This window comes from Scyliorhinus torazame, chromosome 3, assembly GCF_047496885.1.
Source record: "Scyliorhinus torazame isolate Kashiwa2021f chromosome 3, sScyTor2.1, whole genome shotgun sequence".
In the NCBI taxonomy this organism is placed as follows: Eukaryota; Metazoa; Chordata; class Chondrichthyes; order Carcharhiniformes; family Scyliorhinidae; genus Scyliorhinus; species Scyliorhinus torazame.
In genome coordinates, this window is record NC_092709.1 from 145458426 (window position 1) to 145484935 (window position 26510).

At 49.0% G+C, this 26510-nt stretch overlaps 1 protein-coding gene across 1 annotated transcript; it reads right to left on the reverse strand.

Moving 5' to 3' along the window:
- Window positions 1-2045: 2045 nt before the first annotated feature.
- On the reverse strand, window positions 2046-21729 carry enoph1 (enolase-phosphatase 1). The gene is made up of 6 exons (XM_072496362.1): window positions 21596-21729; window positions 11424-11525; window positions 7649-7851; window positions 7002-7134; window positions 4496-4619; window positions 2046-2277 (listed from the first exon to the last, which is right to left on the reverse strand). The coding sequence occupies exons 1-6, from the start codon at window positions 21677-21679 to the stop codon at window positions 2144-2146; spliced, it is 780 nt and encodes a 259-aa protein (XP_072352463.1). The 5' UTR covers window positions 21680-21729; the 3' UTR covers window positions 2046-2143.
- Between the last annotated feature and the right edge of the window lie 4781 nt (window positions 21730-26510).

A 26510-nucleotide genomic window follows, 5' to 3' on the forward strand; every position in this document is an offset into this window, starting at 1 on the left:
CATCACCGGAAGTCCAGCCTTGCCAAACATGAATTATTATTGGGCAACAAATATTGCTGTGGTAAGGAAGTGGGGGCGGGGTCAACGTGGGGCGGATGGAGGTGGCCTCTTGCAGGGATATGAGTTTAGGGGCATTGTTGACGGCGCATCTGCCGTTCTCATCGGCCAAGTATTCCACGAGCCCTCTGGTGGTGGTGGCCCTGCGGGTATGGCGACAATGGCAGCAGCACCTGAGGTTGGAAGGTGCCTCGGTGTGGGGACCGATTTAGGGTAATCATAGATGGGGGGGGTGGAATTAGACTTGGGGTTTCGGAGGTGGCGACGGGCAGGGATCGAGCAGTTTGGGGACCTGTTTGTGGGGGATAACATTTCAAGTTTAAAGGAATTGGAGGAGGAATATGAGCTGCCCAGTTTAGATACTTACAGGTACGGAACTATGTGAGGAAGCAGGTGCCGTCCTTTCTTGATTTTAGGTCTCCGGAATTACAGGATAAGGTGGTGTCGAAGGAAGGAGTGGGGGAGGGCAAGGTGTCCAAGATCTACAAGGAGTTAATGGACTGGGAGGGAGACCCGACAGGAGAAGTCAAGCGTAAATGGGAGGAGGAACTGGGGGGAGAAATGGAGGCTGGGTTGTGGGATTAGGGTTAGGGTTAGGATGAATGCAGCCTCATCGTGTGCAAGGCTCAGCCGTTTCCAGTTTAGGGTAGTTCATAGGGCGCATATGACGAGGGCCAGGGTGAGCAGGTTCTTTGAGGGGGTGGTGGACAGGTGTGGGCGATGCGCAAGAAGGCCCGCAAACCAAGTCCACATGTTTTAGGCATGTCCGAAACCCAAGGGGCTCTGGCAGGGTTTCGAGGATGTAATGTCTGAGGTGCTGAGGGCGAAGGTGGCCCAGAGTCCAGAAGTGGCGATATTTAGTGTGTTGGAGACCCGGGAGTCCAGGGGGCAAGAAAGGCTGATGTTCTGGCCTTTGCCTCTCTGGTAGCCTGATTTTGCTGGAGTGGAGGGACTCGGAGCCACCGAAACCGGGGGTGTGGGTGAGCGACCTGGTGGAATTCCTAAGGCTGGAAAAATCAAGTTCGCTTTAAGAGGGTCAATTGGTGGGTTTGCCTGGAGATGGAAGCCGTTCATCGACTTCTTTAAGGAAAATTGAGGTGTCAGCTGTGAGGGGGGGGCGCGGGTTTTAAATGGTGAAGGTCGAATAGGAACAGCAGGGGTTTGGGGCGTTTAGGTAGTTATTTATTTATTTATTATGAGGTTCCTGTTTGTTCTTACTCTTGTGTTGGTTTGTGCTTAATGTTCATACAAATAAATGCCTTAATAAAAATATTTTTTTTTTAAAAAGCATTACATCCTTATTAGAAGAAATTTAAAACTTTGTTAAAGAAAAGAGTTTGATTAAACATTTTTTTTTTTCTTTTTCTCTTGTTGCTTGATGTATTTTTACCAAAATACTGTCGGGACAATTGTCATACTCATCGCTCAGAATGATAACCCGTGGTGCAAAGAATAGTAGTAACAATAAAACATGACTGAACTGGTCTTCTTTACCTGAAAATGCAACTCCAGTAGTAGTGTATATTGATTGTTTTGAACTTGTATGTCCCGATGTTTCCTTCTGTGTATTGATGCCATTAAAATCACAACTAGTAAATGCTGCAGGTTCACTATTATACAGCTCAAAATGCTTTTTCCAGCCATTACTCTATGCAAAAGTACATCAATCTGTACAATTATGGATTTTTCACACTTCAGGTGGATATACAAATTTCACACTCCCACATTGCCATATAAAACAAATTCCCAGCGATTGCACCATGTTTGGCCGGTAGGGGAGATAGTTTAGTTCCATACCACACAAAACACAATCAAGTCTCAAAACGGGTGTGCAACTCACCTTGTGAGACAATTACCTCTCTCCTTGTGGTCAATACCTTTCCACAGCAGAAGTATTGAGATCGTGAACTTAACACACAAGAGAAAGTTGATTACAAACCCATGTTTCTTGGAAATCCTATGTAATACAACTTGTTCTGAATGCCTGCTCATGATCAGAACGTATTTATTGAAAATCCTTGAAGATAAATTATTTTAGCAAGTCCCAGAAGAATGGTTTTGATTGTATTTTGAAGCTGATCAGTTGTCATTGACCAGATAGTGACAGTTCACTGAAGGAGGTGATAATAGAATGAGACATTTCTTGCTCTGTCAACTCTGCATTTCCGGGCCTCACCACAAGGGACACTTGAACTCCTGCTTGTTCTGCAGCCCTTGCCTCTGACAGAATTAAAATGAAAGCAAAGGTTACAAGGCTAGTCTGATACAAAAATAAAGCAATAATCTAACTGAAAAGTGATGACAAAAGTTTTCATATATTTGTAAATAATTGCAATGAGCCACAGGGCCCACAAAATGAAGCAATGAAATGAGAATGGGGTAAAAGTTACACAGATTAGGTCATCAACATTTTGTTTGCAACTATAAAAAATGTGATACTTTCGATCAAATGAGCAGAGGAGCTAGGAGCAGAAGTCGGCAATTCAGCCCTTTGAGCCTGCTCCGCCATTCAATCAGATCATGGCTGCTCTCTTCCTGGTCTCAAATCCACCTCCCTGCCTGTTCCCCATATCCCATTACATCCGAAATATATCCATCTCCTTCGTGAAACCATTTAACGATTCAGACTCCACCACACTATAGGGCAGCAAGTTCCACAAATTCACCACCCTCTGGTGAGAAGTCGTTCCTCCTCATCTCAGTTTTAAATCTACCGCCTTTCAACCTATATCCGTGACCTCTCATTCTAGATTTCCCTACAAGGGGGAACATCTGGTCTAAGTTTACTTTATCAATCCCTCTTGGTATTGTATATAACTCGATTAGATCCCCTCTCATCCTTCTAAAGTACAGTGTGTATTAGCCCAAACTGTTCATTCTCTCCTCCTTTGTCAACCCTTTCAGCCCTGGAATCAATCTGGTGAACCACCTCTGAACGGACTCCAATGCCACCACATCCTTCCTCAAATAAGGAGACTAAAACTGGACACAATACTCCAGATGTGGACTCACCAACACCCTATACAGTTGCAATAATACATCCCTACTTTTATACTGTCGCAATAAATACGAAAAGTCCATTTGCCTTTTTTATTACATGCTGTACCTGCATACCGACTTTCTGCGATTCATGAATAGACACCCAAATCCCTCTGCCCAGACACATTTTGAATCTGCTTTCCATTTAGATAATCATTTGTTTTTCTCTTTTTTCAGCTAAAATGGATAATCTCACACTTATCCACACTAAACTCCATCTGCTACATTTTGGCCCATTCTCCTAGCCTACTTATATCCATCTACAAACACTTTTTCTCCTCTTCACTGCCTACTTTTCCACCTATTTTAGTATCATCCGCATATTTTGCTATATTACACTCTGTCCCTGCTTGCAGATCATTTATATAGATTGGAAACAGTTGAGGTCCAAGGACTGACCCCTGTGGCACCTCGCTAGTTACAGTTCGCCAGGCAGAGAAGGGCCCAATTATCCCGGCCCTCTGCTTTCTGTCACCAGTCAGCCAATCCTCAATCCGATCTAGGGCTCTACCCCCAATCCCCTGCGATCTCTCCTTCTGGATCAGTCTTTTATGCAACACCTTGTCAAACACCTTCTGGAAGTCTAGATATACCACATCCACAGGTTCCCCATTATCCATCTTGCTGGTCACATCCTCAAAGAATCCAAGCAAGTTTGCCAAGCATGACTTACTCTTCATAAAACCATGTTGACAATGGTGGATTGAGCTTTGCCTTTTAATTCTTTCATCCTTTAATCTCTAGTGTGCTAAATTCCTAATGAATAATTTGCCTTGAAACTATGACAAGTCCAATTTTATAAATGAAATTAAATCACAATGATCATCACCACTCACTAAACAGCACTCTATTTAAAATAATGAGTGGCCTGTTAATGTAAACTTTATACTTAGGACAAGTGACTTTTCATGCATGTGAAAAGAAAGGCTTGTACTAAACATATTGCCTCATTGCATCACTCAGAAATATCCTACGTCACAATCAAGGACTCAAATGTGCACTAAACTGTTAAGTAGATAAATGTGGCAGCCACTTCGCACACAAAAATCGCAAGCAGCAATAAAATGAATGATTCATCTGTTTTTTTAGTGGTAATAGATGAGGGTGAAATGTTAGCCAAGAAACTGGGAGAATTCCCTGTACTTCTTCAAATACTGCCAATGGGATATTTAACCAGACATTTGGCCAGCTCTTTATGAAAGTCTTGATTGTGTCCAAGACGACCATTTTAAGCGCTGTTAACATTCGAGATATGCTTTGACAGTCCCTTGGCAAGATTCTTGCTCTCTCCTCACTCCAATGCATTTCTTATTCTCTTGTTTTTTCCCCCACAGAAGTACTGTGGAGCACTCAAGTAAGTTGTAAAAATAATCAGTATATATATATTTTTAAATTGTACCTTTAGTTACATCGGTTAGGAAAAGTATGTTGTCTGTGGAACAACCAATGTCTTGTGCAATCCTTCTGTAGCTTTCCATTTCTACTTTGGATCCAATCTTGGTGTCAAAATGGCCATCAAAAAGCTGAGGATCAAACGTGTCTATATGAAAGTTTTCAACTTCAGATACGGCAAAGAACAGGCACTTAGTTAAATTCGCTGACAACAGCTGGTTGATTTGCCAAGCTACATAAATCAATAATGAGAGATAGTGGGTGTAGGCTCATAAGTTAAATGTAAAACAACACAACAGATAAACTCCACGTTCAGTAAGTCTTAGTTATTCACCAAATAAATACTTTACTTGTCCTTCTCCGAAATTATGCCACGGAATTGTTATTATGCAACTGAAGAACAAGTTCTCTTTTTTATTAAAAACTACTCGAGATTAATAAAAATTAAATTACAATTCTGAATATTACTACACCGTGTCAAAAGTTCACTCACATGCCTATACAATTGTATTGATTTGATGAATAACTAAGACTTACTGAACGTGGAGTTTATCTGTTAACTAATTGGGGGTAAATTGCAGCAGTTTTTGGATGCAAGACTCAATATCATCTGCTGTGGCAAAACTGGCAAAATGGGCAACAGATCTTTTGGGAATACACCGGTTTCATTTTAATACCACGAAAAAGGATCCTAGGATAAATGTTGCATTTATGTCTGAGGATCCATTTATCGTTTCAAGACTCTTTAAAGGGTAGAAGTTATTTTACTTGTGTTTTCCTGTATCTTTCACGGCATTTTACACCAGGCATAATATAGAACATACAGTGCAGAATGAGGCCATTCGGCCCATCGAGTCTGCACCGACACACTTCAGCCCTCACTTCCACCCTATCCCCGTAACCCAATAACCCATCCTAACCTTTTTGGTCACTAAGGGCAGTTTATCATGGCCAATCCACCTAACCTGCACGTCTTTGGACTGTGGGAGGCAACCGGAGCGCCCGGAGGAAACCCACGCAGACATGGGGAGAACGTGCAGACTCCGCACAGTCAGTGACCAAACGGGGAATCGAACCTGGGACCCTGGCGCTGTGAAGCCACAGTTTCTAAGTTTCTCCTAGTGGCTTGACATACATTTTTGCATTCTTGCCATGCCAATATTTTGTTTCATTACTCTTGATTGCTTGTTGGTTCTGACAATATTGATAGAGGTTAGGATGGCTATTTCTTTGGGGGTTCTCAACATGCTACAAACTAAATGAGGAAGTGGAGTTTCAAATTAATTGCAATAATCTGAAGCATTTCATCCACTCCACTCACTACTAAATAGCCTACTTTAGAAATCTTTCCATGGTGTACAATAATCGGGAAAAGAATTCTTCCCACAGAAGTAAAGATTACCACAGCCTGAAGCTCTCATACTAATGAATCCTTCCAAATACCACAACACAAGGAGCCATCTACTACATCAGGGAAACCTGCATTGCACACATATCAACAAGTGGAACAACACTTTTCCTGGAATTTGAGATGTTAGATGGACAGGACGCACAATTTTGCCTGAATGGCAGACTAATTTGAGTGACAAGTGTTCATTTGAAAGATTCATTTGTATGAGAGCTTCAGGCTGTGGCAGCCTTTACCTCTGTGGGAACAATTATTTTCCTGACATTGTACATTATGGCATGAGTGGAGACAATTTTTTTTAACATGACACCCAGATGCATAATCTTCATGAAGATTAAGGGTTTGCATTCAATTAATGTTCAGGTGGCATATGGAAATGCTAAATGGAAGGCTCTTAGGAGAACAGGTCTATCTGCTATATTCATAGCTCCTAACTTAGCACTGAGAAACTCCCTAACAGCTGAGGAGCACCTTCATCTGGACATCTCCACCTAGACATCTCAGCATCTGTTCCTTCACCTTTAAGAAGAGCGTACTGAGAGAAAATACAACGACTGCGTGCAATGTTTACAATGGTGTCACCGAGAAGGTGCAGCTGTGGAAATCTTGAAAAGCGAGCAGAACAATTTGCCTTTCTCCTACCAGCAGCAACCCTGCTTCTTATTTCCAGTCAGCAGCAAGGGACCTGGGTAATTGCATTTACTTCATCCAACCTCCCTTTACATACCTCCTGCAGCAGTACCACCTCCAACTCTCCAACATCATACAGGCAGCAATGGCCACATATCTCCAGTGAGACTTTCCAAACGTTCAGTCCATTTTTCTGCTGTCACCACAAGCTTTTGTCCTGGAATGTGATACTTTTGTGTTAAGTTTCTGGACAGGCTGTTCTCAGCACAGTCCGCGGTTGTCCCCAACATCTTTCTAGTCCATCTGACTATGTGCCTCATCTAAGTGCATTGACCTGGAAGGGCTCATGATGTCTGAATTTCAACAGATTTCAGACTCCGTCTCCAATATGGAGAAGGCCAGTACATTTTTACATTTGCCAATTGTTTATGGAAACCTCAGTCATGGGCAGGCACGACAAACAATGGCTTCTTACCTCCAACAGGTCTCCTTCAACCGAATATCCAAACAGAAGTTTCTGAGCTTCCACGCTGCCTGAGGAATAGATGTACACCTTCTTGCCTGCCTTCCTCCATTCTTTAATAGCTGGAGCAACATCTTTGTACACTCTGACTCATGTTCAAAAATAAAAGATAATGGTAATTCACTTCAATTATCATTTGGTTGCCACATGTATAAAACTTAGTCATTGCTTTACCCTGATTTTTTTGCTATTCCAATTTCTTACTCCCAAAGATACTGACCCTCACAAGGGTTTGGTTTCAGAGGGTCTCACCCAAGTGGCCACTTCAATATTCTCAAGTCCAGACAGCAAGAGCTGCAAGGTTATCACAGTCAAGTACGATCCAATACTCTACAGATAGATACTTACAAGCATACACCATTTTCGATCTGGGATCACTAAACAGCAGGGGTCCTAGTTGTCCTCCCCTTCTTTTGTCCAAAGTATTGGTTGTAATGTGTTACTATTGTCCCAGCTGAAATTAGCTAACCCAACTGGAACCTGGGACTTTATTTTCCCATATCACTTTCTTTCACAACAGAGAAGACATTCTGGATCCAAATAGTTGTGGGATCAAATATATTTTGCTCCATAATATATACACGTTGAAAATCACTTACTCTCCTTTCACTTCTCCACGTACATAGGCTTCTTTCCACATGTGACCCTGTAACTGCTTCAAAGCTGTTGTTTTCATGTCCTGGGACATCTGCCACAAAATGTGGTCTATCACAGTTTTGATAGCTTGTTTCTTGTCAGCGTTCTCTCCGGAGCACCACTCTGGAATTAGCACAGCTCCATCTAATTGCTTGTCATCTTTAGCCTTAAGGAAAGAATGGATCAAATTAAAAGCTTGCTTAATTTCACCAGACTATGAATACCAATGATCAAATGTAATTCCCTTCATTGAATGTGATTTTATTTAATTATCTTTGTCATTTGTGAAGAATGTTACTGCTTGGAAGTGGAATGGGCTTCATCTCCCGTACCACAAGTCCAAAATATGCAGAATTGAATGGATATAGCCAACAACTGGTTCAGTTATACATCGCTAAAACTGTTAGGATAACATAATGCAGTATTAGATCCTTCTCTCATCTGCCCAATCTGTTCTTTATTCTAGGATGATCCTGGAACGCAAAGATAACCCCTGCAAACTTATCTTTTACAGAGGGCCGGTAAAATCCAATCTCCAGACATACTGGGCTGGATTCTGTGTTTCAGCGGCTGAGTGCCGGCTCAAAGGGAGAATTCGGGAGCGTTTAACGACGCCAAAACCCTCACCGATTCTGCGACCAGTGAGGGGCTAGCAGCGGCGCTGGGTGAAACTTCCGGCTCCTGCATCGAAAACGGCTGGAGAATGGCCGGGTCCCTGCCGCAAATGAGCACAGCGACGACCTGCAGCGGTCGCGCCGTACAACATGGCGCCGGCCATACGCGGACCCGACATCTGCGACTCCACAGGCCACCCCCCACCAGTCCCCCCCAGCCCTCGCAGAAGCCCCCCCCCCCCCCCCCCCCCACACCCACACCCAGCGGCACGGATCCCGGACGGATTTGGCGCCACTGGACAGTCCGCAGCCGCCCCGCTGTGTTCCCGACCACTCAGACCACACATCACCCGCGCGGTTGGGGTCTCGGCCCATTGGGGGTGAAGCATCGCGGGAGGGCCTGCAATTACACCACTCCCAAGGGGGCGGAGCATGGCTGACCGGCGTCAAACTGCCGCCGTCCCAGATTTGGCCGTTGGAGTGTATTCTCCGCCCGATCGCCCAATACGATATTGGTGTCGGGCAACGGAGAATCCCACCCACTGAGTATTTCCATCATTTTCTGTTTTGATGACTGGAGAAGCCGGGTATTAGACCATTACAGCGCAGTACAGGCCCTTTGGCCCTCGATGTTGCGCCGACCTGTGAAACCACTCTAAAGCCCAACCACACTATTCCTTTATCATCCACATATTTATCCAATGACCATTTAAATGCCCTTAATGTTGGCGAGTCTGCTACTGTTGCAGGCAGGGCATCCCACGCCCGTACTACTCTGAGTAAAGAACCTACCTCTGACATCTGTCCTCTATCTATCTCCCCTCAATTTAAAGCTTTGTCCCCTCGTGCTAGACATCACCATCCAAGGAAAAAGGCTCTCACTGTCCACCCTATCCAATCCTCTGATCATCTTGTATGCCTCAATTAAGTCACCTCTTAACCTTCTTCTCTCTAACGAAAACAGCCTCAAGTCCCTCAGCCTTCCCTCATAAGATCTTCCCTCCATACCAGGCAACATCCTGGTAAATCTCCTCTGCACCCTTTCCAATGCTTCCACATCCTTCCTATAATGCGCCGACCAGAATTGCACGCAATACTCCAAATGCGGCCGCACCAGAGTTTTATACAGCTGCAACATGACCTCATGGCTCTGAAACTCAATCCCTCTACCAATAAAAGCTAACACACCGTACGCCTTCTTAACAACCCTCTCAACCTGAGTGGCAACTTTCAGGGATCTATGTACATGGACACCGAGATCTCTCTGCTCATCCACACTGCCAAGAATCTTACCGTTAGCCCAGTACTCTGTCGTCCTGTTATTCCTTCCAAAATGAATCACCTCAGACTTTTCTGCATTAAACTCCATTTGCCACCTCTCAGCCCAGCGCTGCAGCTTATCTATGTCCCTCTGTAACTTGTAACATCCTTCCGCACTGTCCACAACTCCACCGACTTTAGTGTCATCTGCAAATTTACTCACCCATCCTTCTACGCCCTCCTCCAGGTCATTTATAAAAATGACAAACAGCAGTGGCCCCAAAACAGATCCTTGTAGTACATCACTAGTAACTGGACTCCAGGCTGAACATTTCCCATCAACCACCACCCTTTGTCTTCTTCCAGCTAGCCAATTTCTGATCCAAACTGCTAACTCACCCTGAATCCCATGCCTCCGTATTTTCTGCAATAGCCTACCGTGGCGCCGGTACTGAAATCCATACACACCACATCAACTGCTTTACCCTCGTCCACCTGTTTGGTCACCTTCTCAAAGAACTCAATAAGGTTTGTGAGGCACGACCTACCCTTCACAAAACCGTGTTGACTATCTCTAATCAAATTATTCCTATCCAGATGATTATACATCCTATCTCTTATAAGCCTTTCCAAGACTTTGCCCACAACAGAAGGCTCACTGGTCTATAGTTACCGGGGTTGTCTATTGTTTTTCCTACAGCAATGGAATGCTGAGAGGTGGTTTGATGAAGATGCTAAAAATCAGGAATAGCATCAGTAAGTAAATAAGAAAAAATTATTTCCAGTGTCAAAAGCACCAGTGATCAGAGGACTAAGATTTAAAGTAATTGACAAAAATAGTGAGGAAAATAGAATTAAAGGGCAATTAACTTGACCAATCCACCTACCCTGCACATATTTGGGCTGTGGGCGTGAGACCCACGCAGACACAGAGAATGTACAAACTCCACACGGACAGTGACCCGAGGACGGGATTGAACCCGGGTCCTTGGCGGCGTAGACAGCAGTGCTAACCACTGCGGCACCAATCCACCCCAGGTAAAAGATCTTTGTGCAGTGAGCTTTTATTATTTGGAAGGGTGCTGAAAACGGATTCTTTTTTTTAAATTTAGAGTATCCAATTCATTTTTTCCAATCAAGGGGCAATTTAGGGTGTTCAATCCACCTACCTTGCACATCTTTGGGTTGTGGGGGCGAAACCCACGCAAACATGGGGAGAATGTGCAAACTCCACATGGACAATGACCCAGAGCCGGGATCAAACCTGGGACCTCGGCGCTGTGAGACTGCAGTGCTACCACTGCGCCACCGTGCTGCCCTGCTGAAAACAGATTCAATAGCAAATTTGAAAAGTGAATTCGATAAAAATTTGGACGGAGAAAACTTTGCCGGGAAATGGGTGTAGGATTAATTAAGTAGCCCTTCTATTGAACCAGCAGAAGTCTTCTGTACTCTATCGTTCTATGATGCTAGAATGCAGCATAAAATAACTGGATAACTGGGGTTAGTTTCTAGGCAGTCTCACAAAATGTTCAAACTTCATGGATATAGTCTATTGTAACATCAACGTCCTGAGTATAATCTTTGTAATCACTCTGAAATATCTATTTATTCATTACACAAACAGATTATTGAATTCACAAAGTATATTATTTCACATTGATATAGTGCTGAAAATTTCAAGCAGTCACTCCAATTAGCGCGTAGGTCAAGCATATATTTTTTTTAATTAAAAAAATAGCCATTCTTGTAAATATCTCCACCAGGTTCTCAACACATTTCCCCACTTTTGCATTCAGTTCAACAAAATCTTTATTCAAGGCAAGGGGTATCGAAGGATAATATTCTCACTGGTCAGATTTACCTGTTTTCTCAAAAGCTCTACATCTTCCTGACATCCCTCCTCATGCCAATGTGAATGCAGGTATCCATTCACATTTTCTTTGATGTAAGGAAACAAAACATCCTGATTTAAAAATACATACAATACATGTTAGTTTAGACACTACAAGCATTACCAGTTTACTGAGAAACACATTTCTGAGTGATTTAATAATGCTCCATGAAGCGATTGTTACAAATTACTGAACGTAACAGAAATTCACATCTTTATAATAATTTGATGTGCAATTTCCACATTCTTTAATCTGTAACTTCTCATAAAAAAGACGAGTCCAGCTTCTTTTCACATGTGTAAAAATAATTATTCTTCTTTAACAACAGCATAGAATGGCCATGTCCAATATGTATTTAAGAATATTGGCAGCCAAAATGGCAGGTGATTACACCACCATGGCATTCCAATCTCTTGACAGGTTTTGCAGGTGCAGTAAGTAAATGAGAAGACAAATAGAATGTTGGCCTTTATTGCAAATGAGCTGGAGCATAAGGATAGGGAAATCTTGTTACATCAGTATATGGCATTAGGAAAGAGCTGAATGTCAGAGGTGAGGCAAGAGTGACTGCCCTTGACATCAAGGCAGCATTTGACTGAGTGTGGCATCAAGGAGCCCTAGCAAAACTGGAGTCAATGGGAATCAGGGGAAAACCCTCTCCTGGTTGGAGTCATATTTGGCACAAAAGAAGATGGTTATGGTGGTTGGAGGTCAATCAACTCACCTGCAGGGCATCACTGCAGGGGTTCCTCAGGGTAGTGTCCTGGCCCAACTATATTCAGCTGCTTCATCGATCACCTTCCTTCCATCATAAGTTCAGAAGTGAGGATGTTCGCTGATGACTGTACAATGTTCAGCACCATTCGCGGCTCCTCAGATAGTGAAGCAGTCCAAATGCAATAAAATCTGGACAATATCCAGGCTTGGGCTGACAAGTAATCTCACAAGTGTCAGGCAATGACCATCTCCAACAAGGGAAGATCTAACCCTCGCCCCTTGACATTAAATGGCATTACCATCACTGAATCCCAGACTATCAACAGCCTGGGGATTATCACTGACCTGAAACTGAACTGGAATAGCCATATAAATACTGTGGCTACCAGAGCAGGTCAAAGGCTAGTAACTTACCTCCTGATTCCCCAAAGGCACAAGTCAGGAGTGTAATGGAATACTCTTAATTCGCCTCGATGAGTGCAGCTCCAACAACTCAAAAAGCTTGACACCATCCAGGACAAAGCAGCCCAGTTGATGGCTACCCCTTCCACAAATATTCAATCCCTTCACCACCGATGAACAGTGGCAGCCGTGTGTATCATCTGCAAGATGCACTGCAGAAACTCAGCAATGTTCCTTAGGCAGTACCTTCCAAACCCACAACCCCTACTATCTAGGAGGAAAAGAGCAGCAGCTACCTGGGAACACCACCACCTGGAGCTCCCCCTCCAAGTTATACTCATCATCCTGAATTGGAAATATATTGTTGCTCCTTCACTGTCGCTCGGTCAAAATCCTGGAATTCCCTCCCTAACAGCACCGTGGGTGTACCTACACCTCAGGGACTGCAGAGTTCAAGAAGGCAGCTCACCACCACTGTTTCAAGGGCTAGTGATGGACCATAAATACTGGCTTAGCCAGCGTCGCCCACATCCCTTAAATTAAAAAAATATTTAAAGTAGGGATATACTTACATTGGAGGTAGTTCAGAGAAGATTCACTAGGTTAAGCAGGATACGCCTATACTCACTCGCGTTTAGAGAACAAGAGATAAGCTTATTGAAAGATAAACGACTCGGAGGGTACTCGACAGAGCAGAAATGAAAACAAAGCACTTGATAACTCAACAGGGACTTCCGGTTGCGGCTATGCTGAGCTAAGTCGCACGTTCGGCAGCTCCCGCCAGAAACGGACTTTTGGGCTCTTTTGAGGGGCCCCAGCAGCATTTGTTCGACGGTTCCCAGTGTGGGAAGGTGACAGTACGATTTTCCCGGCACTGTATGGATTGGACCAGGAGTGGAGCGGTGAAAAAAGTTATTCTGGTGCAGCGAAAAGTGCGAGGGAGGAAAGCCAAGATGGCGGCGGGTGGAGACCAGGCAGCACGAGCACAGTGGGCGCAAGAGCAGCAGGAGTTTCTCAAGCGCTGCTTCATGGAATTGAAAGCAGAGCTGCTGGAGCCGATGAAGGCTTCGATCAACAAGCTGGTCGAGACCCAGAAGGGCCAAGGGGCGGCGATCCGGGAGGTGCGGCAAAAGGCCTCGGAGAATGAGGACGAGATATTGGGCTGGCAGTGAAGGTGGAGGCGCACGAGGCGCTGCATAAGAAATGGCAGGAGAAGTTCGAGGCCATGGAGAATCGGTCGAGGAGGAAGAATCTGCGGATTCTGGGTGTCCCGGAGGGAGTGGAGGGGTCGGATGCTGGAGCATATGTGGTCGCGATGCTGAACACGTTGATGGGCGCGGGTGCCTTCCCGAGGTCTTTGGAGCTGGATGGGGCCCACCGAGTCCTGGCGAGGAGGCCCAAGTCTAACAAGCCGCCGCGGGCAGTATTGGTGCGGTTCCAACGCTTGGTGGACAGGGAGTGTGTCCTAAGATGGGCAAAAAAGGAGCGGAGCAGCAGGTGGGAGAATGCAGAGGTCCGTATATACCAGGACTGGAGCGCGGAGGTGGCCAAGAAGAGGGCCGGGTACAATCAGGCTAAGGCGGTTCTGCATCGGAAGGGGGTGAAATTCGGGATGCTGCAGCCGGCACGACTGTGGGTCACGTTTAAAGGCCGGCACCATTACTTTGAGACGCGGAGGAGGCGTGGACCTTTATTCAGGCTGAAATGTTGGACACGGACTGAGGGTCGGTTGTGAGGGGAGGTCGTGGGGCTACTGTGGTTACTGGGCTTTGGGGGATGTTCTGTTCTGTATTGTTTCCTTGGGTGGTGGGTGGGGTAGGGTGAATTGGTTCGAAGGGGGGGTTTTGAGAGAGTGTGGGCGTTGGTGGTTGGAAGGACGGGGCCCCGTTGGGGGGATGGGAGATGGGAGGCCCGAGGTGGGGGAGGTGGGATTAGGCCGCAAAAGGGAGATGCGCCAGAGAGGGCGGGGCCAGTCTGATGGAAAGCGCAGGCTTTTTCCCGCGCTAGGGAAGGAAGGGGGCAGGGCCGGGGGGACGGCGGTGTTGGAGAGGAGCGCCCGATGATGGACAAGAGGAGGGGGGGGGGGGGGGGGACTACCACACTGGGGGGTCGATGGAGTGGCGGGAGTGGCCGGGGTCAGCTGACTTACAGGGGTGCTATGGGGGGAGCAACGCAGCTAGGGGGGGACTGGGTTGTTACTGCATTGGCCAAAGGTGAGCTGGAGCTCGGAACGAGAGTCGGGGCGGGGGTCTGCCGCTGGGGGGAAATGGAGAATGCGGGAGGCACGGGCACGTGGCTAGCCTAGAAAAGGGGATGGCTAAACGGCAGGGGGGGCGGGAAGCCCCCTGATCCGGCTGATAACTTGGAATGTGAGAGGCCTGAACGGGCCGGTAAAGAGGGGCCGTGTGTTCGCACACCTGAAGGGACTGAAGGCAGATGTGGTTATGCTCCAGGAGGGTGGCAGATCAGGTTAGGCTGAGAAAGGGGTGGGTAAGGCAGGTTTTCCACTCGGGGTTGGATGCAAAGAATCGAGGGGTGGCGATTTTGGTGGGGAAGCGGGTGTCATTTGAGGGGCTGAACATCGTGGCAGACAATGGAGGTAGGCATGTGATGGTGAGTGGTAAGCGGCAGGGGGTGCGGGTGGTATTAGTGAATGTATAAGCCCCGAATTGGGACGATGCCGGATTTATGCGGCGCATGTTGGGCCGGATTCCGAACCTGGAGGCAGGGAGCTTGATAATGGGGGATGGGGGACTTCAACACGGTACAGGATCCAGCATTGGACCGCTCCAGATCCAGGACGGGTAAGAGGCCGGCGGCGGCCAAGGTGCTGAGGAGGTTTAGGGACCAGATGGGAGGAGTGGACCGATGGAGGTTTGTCAGGCCGGGGGCCAGGGAATTTTCTTTTTTTTCCCACATCCAGAAAGCCTACTCCCGGATAGGCTTCTTCGTTAAGAGCAGGGCACTAATTCCGAGGGTGGAGGACACGGAGTATTCGGCCATAGCCATCTCAGACTATGCCCTGCATTGGGTGGAGCTGGAGCTAGGGGAGGAGGGACCAGCGCCCGCTGTGGCGCCTGGATGTGAGCTTGCTGGCGGATGAGGAGGTAAGCGGGCGGATCCGGGGGTGTATTGAAAGCTATCTAGAAGCTAACGATAATGGGGAGGTGCAGGTGTGGGTGGTCTGGGAGGCGCTGAAGGCGGTGATTAGGGGAGAGATAATCTCCACTAGGGCCCACAAGGAGGGGAAGGAGAGGAGAGAGAGGGAGAGATTGGTGGGGGAGATTTTAAGGGTGGATAGGAGGTATGCAGAGGTCCCCGAGGAGGGACTACTCAAGGAGCGACGAAGCCTCCAGGCCGAGTTTGACCCGTTGACCACCAAGAAGGCAGAGGTGCAGTGGAGGAAAGTGCAAGGGCGGTGTACAGGGTACATTACGGTGTAATGAGTACAGGGAGAAGGCTAGCCGGATGTTGGCCCACCAGTTTCGGAAGCGGGAGGCAGCGAGGGAGATTGGGGGAGTTAGGGATAAAGGGGGGAACACAGGGCGGAGGGAACAAATGGAGTATTTAGAGACTTTTATGAGGGGCTGTATAGGTCTGAGCCCCCGACGGAGGCGGGGGGATGCATCGATTTTTGGATCGACTGAGGTTCCCGAGGGTGGAGGAGGAGCAGGTGGCTGGGCTTGGGGCCGGTACCGGTAGGGCTGGAGGAGCTGACTAAGGGGCTGGCGAGTATGCAGGCGGGGAAGGCACCGGGGCCAGATGGCTTCCCGGTGGAATTTTACCGGAAGTACATGGACCTGCTGGGCCCTCTATTAGTGAGGTCTTTCAATGAGGCGAGGGAGGGGGGTCCCTACCCCCAACGATGTCCAGGGCGCTGATATCGCTGATCTCGAAGCAGGTCAAGGACCCATTACAGTGTGGGTCGTATAGGCCAATCTCTCTCCTCAATGTGGACGCGAAGCTGTTAGCGAAGGTGTTGGCTACCAGAATTGAGGACCGTGTCCCGGGGGTGATTCACGAGGACCAGACGGGTTTTGTTAAGGGAAGGCAGCTGAATACCAATGTGCGGAGGCTCCTTAACGTAATCATATGATGCCTACATTGGAGGGGGAGATAGTGGCGGCCATGGACGCGGAGAAGGCCTTCGATAGGGTGGAGTGGGGGTACCTCTGGGAAGTGTTGAAGGGTTGGGTTCGGGGTGGGTTTCATTAGTTGGGTTAGGCTACTTTACGAAGTCCCGGTGGCGAGTGTGGCCACGAATCGGAGGAGGTCGGAATACTTTTGGCTGTACCGGGGGACGAGGCAGGGGTGCCCCCTATCCAGCTTGCTATTTGCATTGGCAATTGAGCCTTTGGCTATGGCTCTAAGGGAGTCCAGGAACTGCAGGGGGCTGGTCCGGGGGTGTGGGGGGGGGCGGGGGGGGGGGGGGGCACCGGGTTATGTTGTATGCCGATGTCCTGTTAATGTATGTGGCGGACCCAGTGGGGGGGGGGATGCCAGAGGTGATACGGATCCTCAGGGAGTTTGGGGACTTTTCTGGGTATAAGCTCAACGTGGGGAAGAGTGAGCTCTTCGTGGTACATCCAGAAGACCAGGGAAGGGGGATAGACGAGCTTCCACTGAAGAGGGCGGAAAGGAGTTTTCAGTATCTGGGGATCCAGGTCGCCAGGAGCTGGGGGGCCCTACACAAGCTCAACTTGACGAGGCTGGTGGAGCAGATGGAGGAGGAGTTTAAAAGGTGGGATATGCTGCTACTCTCCTTGGCGGGGGGGGTACAGTCGGTGAAGATGACGGTGCTCCCGAGGTTCCTTTTTATATTCCAGTCCCTCCCCATCCTGATCCCCAAAGCCGTTTTTAAGCGGGTCAGCAGGAGCATCATGGGATTCGTGTGGACGAAAAAGACCCCGAGGGTGAGAAGGGTGTTTCTGGAGCAGAGTAGGGACAGAGGAGGGTTAGCGTTACCTAATCTGTGTGGGTATTACTGGGCTGCCAATGTGGCGATGATACGCAAGTGGGTAATGGAGGGGGATGGGGCGGTGTGGAAGAGGCTGGAGATGGCGTCCTGTGTGGGCACGAGTCTGGAGCACTGGTGACAGCGCCGCTGCCGCTCCCGCCGACTAGGTACACCACGAGTCCGGTGGTGGCGGCGACTTTGAAAATTTGGGGGCAGTGGAGGCGCCACAGGGGTGAGATAGAGGCTTCGGTTTGGGCCCCGATCCGGGAGAACCATCGGTTCATCTCGGCGAGAACGGATGGAGGGTTCCTGAGCTGGCACAGGGCAGGAATTAGAAGGATGGGGGACCTGTTTTTAGATGGGATGTTTGCGAGCCTTGGGGCGCTGGAGGAAAAATTTGGGCTTCCGCCCGGAAATGCCTTCAGGTAAGGGCGTTTGTAAGATGGCAGGTGAGGGAGTTCCCGCTGCTTCCAGCGTGTAGGATCCAAGATAGGGTGCTCTCGGGGGGGGGGGGGGGGGGGGGGGGTTGGAGAGGGCAGTGTCTCGGCGATCTACCAGGAGATGCAGGAGGAGGAGACCTCTGGGGAGGAGCTAACGGGTAAATGGGAGGAGGAGCTTGGGGAGGAGATAGACGAGGGTACGTGGGCGGACGCCCTGGGTAGGGTTAATTCTTCCTCCTCTTGCGCCAGGCATAGCCTGATACAATTTAAGGTTCTTCACAGAACGCATATGACAGGGGCGACGCTGAGCAGGTTCTTTGTTGGTGGAAGACAGGTGTGGGAGGTGCTCGGGGAGCCCAGCAAACCATACCCATATGTTCTGGACGTGCCCGGCGCTGAATGGGTTCTGGAGGGGTATTGCGATGACGATGTCTAAGGTGGTGAACACCCAGGTTAAGCCGAGCTGGGGGTTAGCACTATTTGGGGTATCGGACCAGCCGGGAGTGCAGGAGGCAAAAGAGGCCGGTATTCTGGCCTTTGCGTCCCTGGTAGCCCGGCGGAGGATTCTGCTACAGTGGAAAGATGCGAGGCCCCAGAGCGTGGAAGCCTAGATCAACGACATGGCAGGGTTCATTAAATTGGAGAGTAAAATTTGCCTTGAGAGAGTCTGTGCAAGGGTTCTTCAGGCGGTGGCAACTGTTCCTAGACTTTCTAGCGGGGCGTTAGGAGGTGGTCAGCAGCAGCAGCAACCCAGGAGAAGGGGGGGGGGGGTGTACTTTGTGTTTTCTGCTGTGTTTATTATTGCTTAATGGGGGGTTTGTATATTGGGGGAATTTGTGATGTAGTTGTAAGATGTTTATTTATGTGTTCCTTGTTTTTCTTTTTTCTGTAAGTTGAAAATATGTAAAAATTTGAATAAAAATATTTCTAAAAAAAAAAATCACTCAACAGGTCTGACAGCATCAGTGTTGAGAGAAACAGTTACATTTTCCAGTCAAATATGATTCTTCTTGGAACTGGGTAGATGGTGAGAGGATGTTTCCCTCTGTGTGGGAATCTAACACTAGGGTACAGAGTTTCAAAGAGATCTCCCATTTAAGACAGAAAGGAGGAGGAATTTCTATTTGCAGAGGGTCTTTAATCTTTGGAATTCTCTACTCCAGGGAGCAGTGGAAACTGGATCACTGAATATATTCAAGACTGAGTTAGACAGATTTTTGATCTACAAGGAATCTCCCTGGCCCTACACTCATCCCTGGAGCATCTCAACAACAAGGACTCCTACATCAGACTCCTATTTATTGACTACAGCTTCACCTTGAACACCATAATCCCAGCCAAGCTCATAGCAAAACTCCAAAACCTAGGACTTGGCTCCTCACTCTGCAACTGGATCCTCAACTTTCTGACCCACAGATCAAAATCAGTAAGAATGAACAACACCTCCTCCACAATAGTCCTCAATACCAGGGCCCCGCAAGGCTGCGTACTTAGCCCACTACTATACTCCCTGTACACACACGACTGCGTGGCAAAATTTGGTTCCAACTCCATCTACATGTTTGCTGACGATACGACCGTAGTGGGCCGGATCTCGAATAACGACGAGTCAGAATACAGGAGGGAGAAAGAGAACCTAGAGGAGTGGTGCAGGGACAACAATCTCTCCCTCAATGCCAGCAAAACTAAAGAGCTGGTCATTGACTTCAGGAAGCAGAGTGCTGTACACACCCCTGTCAGCATCAACGGGGCCGAGGCGGAGATGGTTAGCAGTTTCAATTTCCTAAGGGTGCACATCTCCAAAAATCTGTCCTGGTCCACCCAACGTCGACGCTACCACCAAGAAAGCAAAACAGCGCCTATACTTCCTCAGGAAACTAAGGAAATTCGGCATGTCTGCATTAACTCTTACCAGCTTCTACAGATGCACCATAGAAAGCATCCTATCAGGCTGCATCACAGCCTGGTGTGGCAACTGCTCGGCCCAAGACCGCACAAAACTTCAGAGAGTCAGCCCAGTCTATCACACAAACCTGCCTCCCATCCATTGATTCCATCTACACCTCCCGCTGCCTGGGGAAAGCGGGCAGCATAATCAAAGACCCCTCCCACCTGACTTACTCTCTCTTCCAACTTCTTCGAACAGGAGATACAAAACTCTGAGAACATGCACGAACAGACTCAAAAACAGCTTCTTCCCCGCTGTTACCAGACTCTTAAACGGCCCTCTTATTGATTGACCTGATTTAACACGGCACTCCTGTATGCTTCACCTAATGCTGGTGTTTATGTAGTTACATTGTGTACCTTGTGTTGCCCTATTATGTATTTTCTTTTACTTTATTTTCATGTACTTAATGATCTGTTGAGCTGCTCACAGAAAAATACTTTTCACTGTACCTCGGTACACGTGACAATAAACAAATCCAAATCAAGGCTTACAGAGGACAGGCAGGAAAGTAGAGTTGAGGCCACAATCAGATCAACCATGATCTTACTGAATGGGGGAGCAGGCTCGAGGAGCAGAATGGCATACACCTGCTCCTATTTCTTATGTTCTTTCCCTGGTGTCTTCATCCCAAAAGTAGATTATCTGGTCACGACCACATTCTTTTACTTGTGGGTGCTTGCTGTGGGTAAATTGGCTGCATGCTTCCTACATTACACTTCAAAAGTAAAACACTGGTTGTGATGTCCTCTGGTCGTGAAAGGCGCTACGCTAATGACGCTGAGGACCTGGGTTCGATCCTTGGCCCGGGTGACTGTCCATGTGGAATTTGCACATTCTCCTCGTGGGTCTCACCCACACACCCAAAAAGATATGCAGGATAGGTGGATTGGCCACACTAAATTGTCCCTTAAAATAATTGGGTACTCTAAATTTACATTTAAAAAGTGAAAGGCGCTACATAATTGCAAGGCTTTTTTTCCTTCCTCCTCCTTTAACTCATTAAAAAAAAACTGTCTGCTTGGGTTTCACCCCCACAACCCAAAGCTGGGCAGGTTAGGTGGATTGGCCACACTAAATTGCCCCTTAATTGCAAAAAAAAAAAGAATTGGGTACTCTATTTTTTTTAAAACTATCTCTGACCAAATTTCTGCTTTGCTATCTCTTCATGTGGATCCGGTGCCAAACTTTGCTCGATAATTCACGTTCCTGGGGATTACTTTGTGCTCCTTTACCACAAAGGCGCCATGTTGTTGAGAACAGGAATTATAATTTAAACTATGTACCAGTATTCCTTAACAATCACGACGATTGAGAAACTTGGAAAACAAGGAGATGCATGTGTGATGATGTGCAATAATCTAATCAAAATCGGTGCCATCAAAGGAGTGCAAATGCAGCAGTCTCTAAATCCCCTCTGGTCGTGCAGCAGCACATTGCATGTGGACATTCTTCATAACTATATTTTCAGGGATACTCCCGCTGACTGTGAGATACGCCAGGGTTAAACATGGTGCAGTAACTGGCTGCAGGAACACATGGGAGCAAACGGAAGCAGTTCCGAGTGAAGGAGCCCTTAGCACACCTCTTTGCAGCGGAACAAGCGCTCTCCACGACTCCATCCTTTAAAATAGACGCCTTGCGCTGCAAAGTTACCGCTCGCTTTCTTCCCTTTACCTTTACAAAGGAGATGGGGGTTGTGGTCCCCTCGATATCCAGCAGAAACACTTTGACTGCTGAAGAAACGACAGTTACCACCATGACTGTACAGGTCTTCCTGACTACTGTAATCCGGTGCTCCTGCGCTAGGCGGCAGCTTCCTCGCCTTAAAGGGGCTGTCCAGTTGTCAGCGGGCAGAAAATCTAAGAGGACGAAAGAGCCTACACAGTGTCGAGATTTTGCTCCTCGAGTGACTAGAATTGTTGCTTTTATGTTTTTAATTATATATATTTTTTGAAAAATATTTTATTGAGGCATTTATATATTTACACAACAAACATAATCACAAAACTAAACAAGCCAACAGGGTTGTCCAGGTCCACAGGTCATTGAAAGGGGCAACACAGGTGGAGAAGGTAGTCAAGAAGGCATACGGCATGCTTGCCTTCGTTGGCCGGGGCATTGAGTATAAGAATTGGCAAGTCATGTTGCAGCTGTATAGAACCTTAGTTAGGCCACACTTGGAGTATAGTGTTCAATTCTGGTCGCCACACTACCAGAAGGATGTGGAGGCTTTAGAGAGGGTGCAGAAGAGATTTACCAGAATGTTGCCTGGTATGGAGGGCATAAGCTATGAGGAGCGATTGAATAAACTCTGTTTGTTCTCACTGGAACGAAGGAGGTTGAGGGGCGACCTGATAGAGGTATACAAAATTATGAGGGGCATAGACAGAATGGATAGTCAGAGGCTTTTCCCCAGAGTAGAGGGGTCAATTACTAGGGGGCATAGGTTTAAGGTGAGAGGGGCAAGGTTTAGAGTAGATGTACGAGGCAAGTTTTTTACGCAGAGGGTAGTGGGTACCTGGAACTCGCTACCGGAGGAGGTAGTGGAAGCAGGGACGATAGGGACATTTAAGGGGCATCTTGACAAATATATGAATAGGATGGGAATAGAAGGATACGGACCCAGGAAGTGTAGAAGATTGTAGTTTAGTCGGGCAGTATGGTCGGCACGGGCTTGGAGGGCCGAAGGGCCTGTTCCTGTGCTGTACATTTCTTTGTTCTTTGTTGTTGGTTGCAAATAACCAACTCAACAAAATACCTAACTCCCCAGCTCCCCCTACCTCTCCATTTTAACCCCACACTGCTGGCATCTTAACTTTTCTCGAAGAAGTCGATAAATGGCTGCCACCCAGGTAAACTCCTCCACAGACCAGGCAAACTTTCATTTTTCTAGCCTGAGTGTGGTAGTCACCACTGTTGTATTATATTGTATATGGGTATTACGGTAAGGCCCCTGTACTACAGGTACGGGGGTAGATCCCTGCCTGCTGGCTCCGCCCAGGAGGCGGAGTATAAATGTGTGTGCATCCCGAACAGCAGCCATTTTGTCAGCTGCTGTACGAGGCCACACATCTCTGTGTAATAAAGCCTCAATTACATTCTACTCTCGTCTCTACGTGATTGATAGTGCATCAATTTATTACACAGAGATTTTTCAGAGATGGATCTCCGCATCAAGCTGGATCGCCTGCAGCTGCATCCTCAAGCAGACAATGCCAAAATTGGCTAGCTTGCTTTGAAGCATACATCGGGTCTGCGCCAGACCCAATCTCAGAAGCACAGAAGCTCCAGATTCTGTACACGTGGCTGAGCGCCAACGTATTTCCCCTCGTCCAGGATGCGCCTACCTACGCAGAGGCCATGGCGCTACTGAAGGAGAATTACGCTCAGCAGACCAACAGGATCTACGCCAGGCACCTCCTATCCACGCGGCACCAACTTCCCGGTGAGTCTGTGGAAGATTTCTGGTGTGCCCTGCTCGCCCTGGTGAGAGACTGTGACTGCCAGGCCGTTTCGGCCACTGAACATTCAAACCTGCTAATGAGAGACGCGTTCGTTACGGGCATAGGGTCTGACTACATCCGCCAGCGCCTCTTAGAAGGGGCCACGCTTGACCTCGCGGCAACCAAGAAACTAGCGGTCGCCTCACGCAACGTACAGGCTTATGCCTCCGACCGCACGTCCCACCCACCCCTGTGCATCGTGGACCCCGCCAGCGGCCACCCCATCGCCTGCACCGCGCGGCAGCCAACCAACCCCGGGGGACCCAAGTGCTACTTCTGCGGACAGACAAAACACCCCCGGCAGCGCTGCCCGGCACGGAGCGCGCTCTGCAAGGCCTGTGGCAAGAAGGGACATTTCGCTGCAGTGTGCAACGCCCGCTCAATCGCCGCTATTGTCCCGGCACCCCGCACGTGTGGCCCGTGGGCGCCGCCATCTTGCTCCACTCACAACACGTGCGGCCCGTGGGTGCCGCCATCTTGCTTGCCTCAGAACCAATGGGCACCGCCATCTTGCCTGCCCCAGGACACGTGCGGCCTGAGGGCGCCGCCATCTTGCCTGCCCCAGGACACGTGCGGCCTGAGGGCGCCGCCACCTTGCCTGCCCCAGGACACATGTGGCCCGTGGGCGCCGCCATCTTACCCACCTCAGGACGCCTGCCCGACGGACACCTCATCGGGCCGCTCATCGCCTGCAAACGCCGACGACCAGCCGCGTCTCGCCTCGGTCACGATCGCCCAGTCTCGACCGCACAACCTCGCGACCGCTTCGACAAAGGTGAAGGTTGACGGGCACGAAATATCCTGCCTTCTGGATTCAGGGAGCTCTGAGAGCTTCATCCACCCCGATACGGTAAGGTGCTGCTCCCTCGCGGTACACCCTGCTAACCAAAGAATCTCCCGGCCTCCGGAATCCAATCCTGGACGGTGAGGGTGGCGATCCCGGGGTACTGCATCGCCACCCACACCGTCCAGGGCGTAGAGTTCAGCGGCTTCCGGCTCTACGTCCTCCCCAACCTCTGCGCTGCCTTGCTACTCGGCCTGGACTTCCAGTGCAACCTCCAGAGCCTAACTCTGAAATTTGGCGGGCCCCTGTCACCCCTTACTGTTTGCGGCCTCGTGACCCTTAAGGTCGATCCGCCTTCCCTGTTTGCAAACCTCACCCCGGATTGCAAACCCGTCGCCACCAGGAACAGACAGTACAGCGCCCAGGACAGGACATTCATCAGGTCTGAGGTCCAGCGGCTGCTACGGGGAGGTATCATCGAGGCCAGCAACAACCCCTGGAGAGCCCAAGTGGTAGTTGTGAAAACTGGGGAGAAAAACAGGATGGTCGTTGACTACAGTCAGACCATCAATCGACGCAGCTCGACGCGTACCCCCTCCCACGCATATCTGATATGGTCAATCAGATTGCACAGTACCGGGACTTCTCGACATTGGATCTAAAATCTGCCTACCACCAGCTCCCCATTTGCAAGGTGGACCGCCCGTACACCGCGTTTGAAGCGGACGGCCGCCTTTACCACTTCCTTAGGGTTCCCTTTGGCGTCACTAACGGGGTCTCGGTCTTCCAACGGGAGATGGAACGAATGGTTGACCGGTACGGACTGCGCCACCTTCCCGTACCTGGATAACGTCACTATCTGCGGCCACGACCAGCAGGACCATGATGTTAACCTTTCCAAATTCCTCCACACCGCTAAACTCCTCAACCTAACCTACAACAAGGAGAAGTGCGTGTTCAGCACAAACCGATTAGCCATCTACGGCTATGTGGTCCAGAACGGAGTGCTAGGGCCCGACCCCGATCGCATGCACCCCCTCATGGAACTCCCCCTTCTGCACTGCCCCAAGGCCCTCAAACGATGCCTGGACTTCTTCTCGTACTACACCCAGTGGGTCCCTAACTATGCGGACAAGGCCCGCCCACTCATTCACTGCACTGTTATCCCCCTGACGGCCGAGGCTGACCAGGCCTTCAACCGTATCAAGGCCGACATCGCCAAGGCCGCAATGCACGCGGTCGACTAGACGCTCCCCTTCCAAGTCGAGAGCGATGCATCAGACGTCGCCCTAGCCGCCACCCTCAACCAGGCAGGCAGACCCGTGGCATTCTTTTCCCGCACCCTTCATGCCTCCGTAATTCGGCCCTCCTCCGTCGAAAAGGAGGCCCAAGATATCGTTGAAGCTATGCGGCGGCTGGCAGGAGATTCACTCTCCTCACTGACCAAAGGTTGCTTGCCTTCATGTTCAACAACACACAGCGGGGTAAGATCAAAAATGATAAGATCTTGAGGTGGAGGATCGAGCTCTCCACCTACAATTACGAGATTTTGTATCGCCTCGGTAAGCAAAATGAGCCCCCCGATGCCCTATTCCGAGTTACTTGTGCTAGCGCACAAGTGGACCGACTCCGGACCCTGCACGATGATCTCTGTCACCCAGGGGTCACCCGCTTTTATCACTTCATAAAGGCCTGCAATCTGCCCTACTCCATCGAGGAAGTCAGGGCTGTCAACAGAGACTGCCAGGTCTGCGCGGAATGTAAACCGCACTTCTACCGGCCAGACCGAGCGCAACTGGTGAAGGCCTCCCGCCCCTTTGAACGCCTCAGCGGGGACTTCAAAGGGCCCCTCCCCTCCACCAACCGAAACACGTACTTTCTTAATGTGGTTGACGAATATTCCAGATTCCCCTTCGCCGTCCCATGCCCCGATATGATGTCTGCCACCGTCATCAAAGCCCTCAACACCATCTTCGCTCTGTTCGGTTTCTCCGCCTACGTCCACAGCGACCGGGGATCCTCATTTATGAGCGATGAGCTGCGACAGTACCTGCTCAACAGGGGCATTGCCTCGAGCAGGACGACCAGCTACAACCCCCGGGGAAACGGGCAGGTGGAGCGGGGGGAACGGGACGGTCTGGAAGGCCGTCCTGCTGGCCCTACGGTCCAGACATCTCCCGGCCTCCCGCTGGCAGGAGGTCCTCCCCGAGGCACTTCTCTCCATTCGGTCGCTCCTTTGCACTGCGACTAACGAAACTCCCCATGAACGTCTCCTTGCCTTCCACAGGAAGTCCACCTCCGG

Excerpts from the sequence above, each read along its gene's own strand:
- enoph1 (XM_072496362.1), bottom strand. The coding sequence starts at position 21,679 with ATGGTGGTAACTGTCGTTTCTTCAGCAGTCAAAGTGTTTCTGCTGGAT. Across the intron at positions 7,135-7,648 it reads CGTGGAGAAGTGAAAGGAGA|AGTGTACAAAGATGTTGCTC; the intron begins GTAAGTGATTTT and ends AACATGAGTCAG. Across the intron at positions 4,620-7,001 it reads TTGAAGGAGACCTGTTGGAG|CTTTTTGATGGCCATTTTGA; the intron begins GTAAGAAGCCAT and ends TTTGATCCTCAG.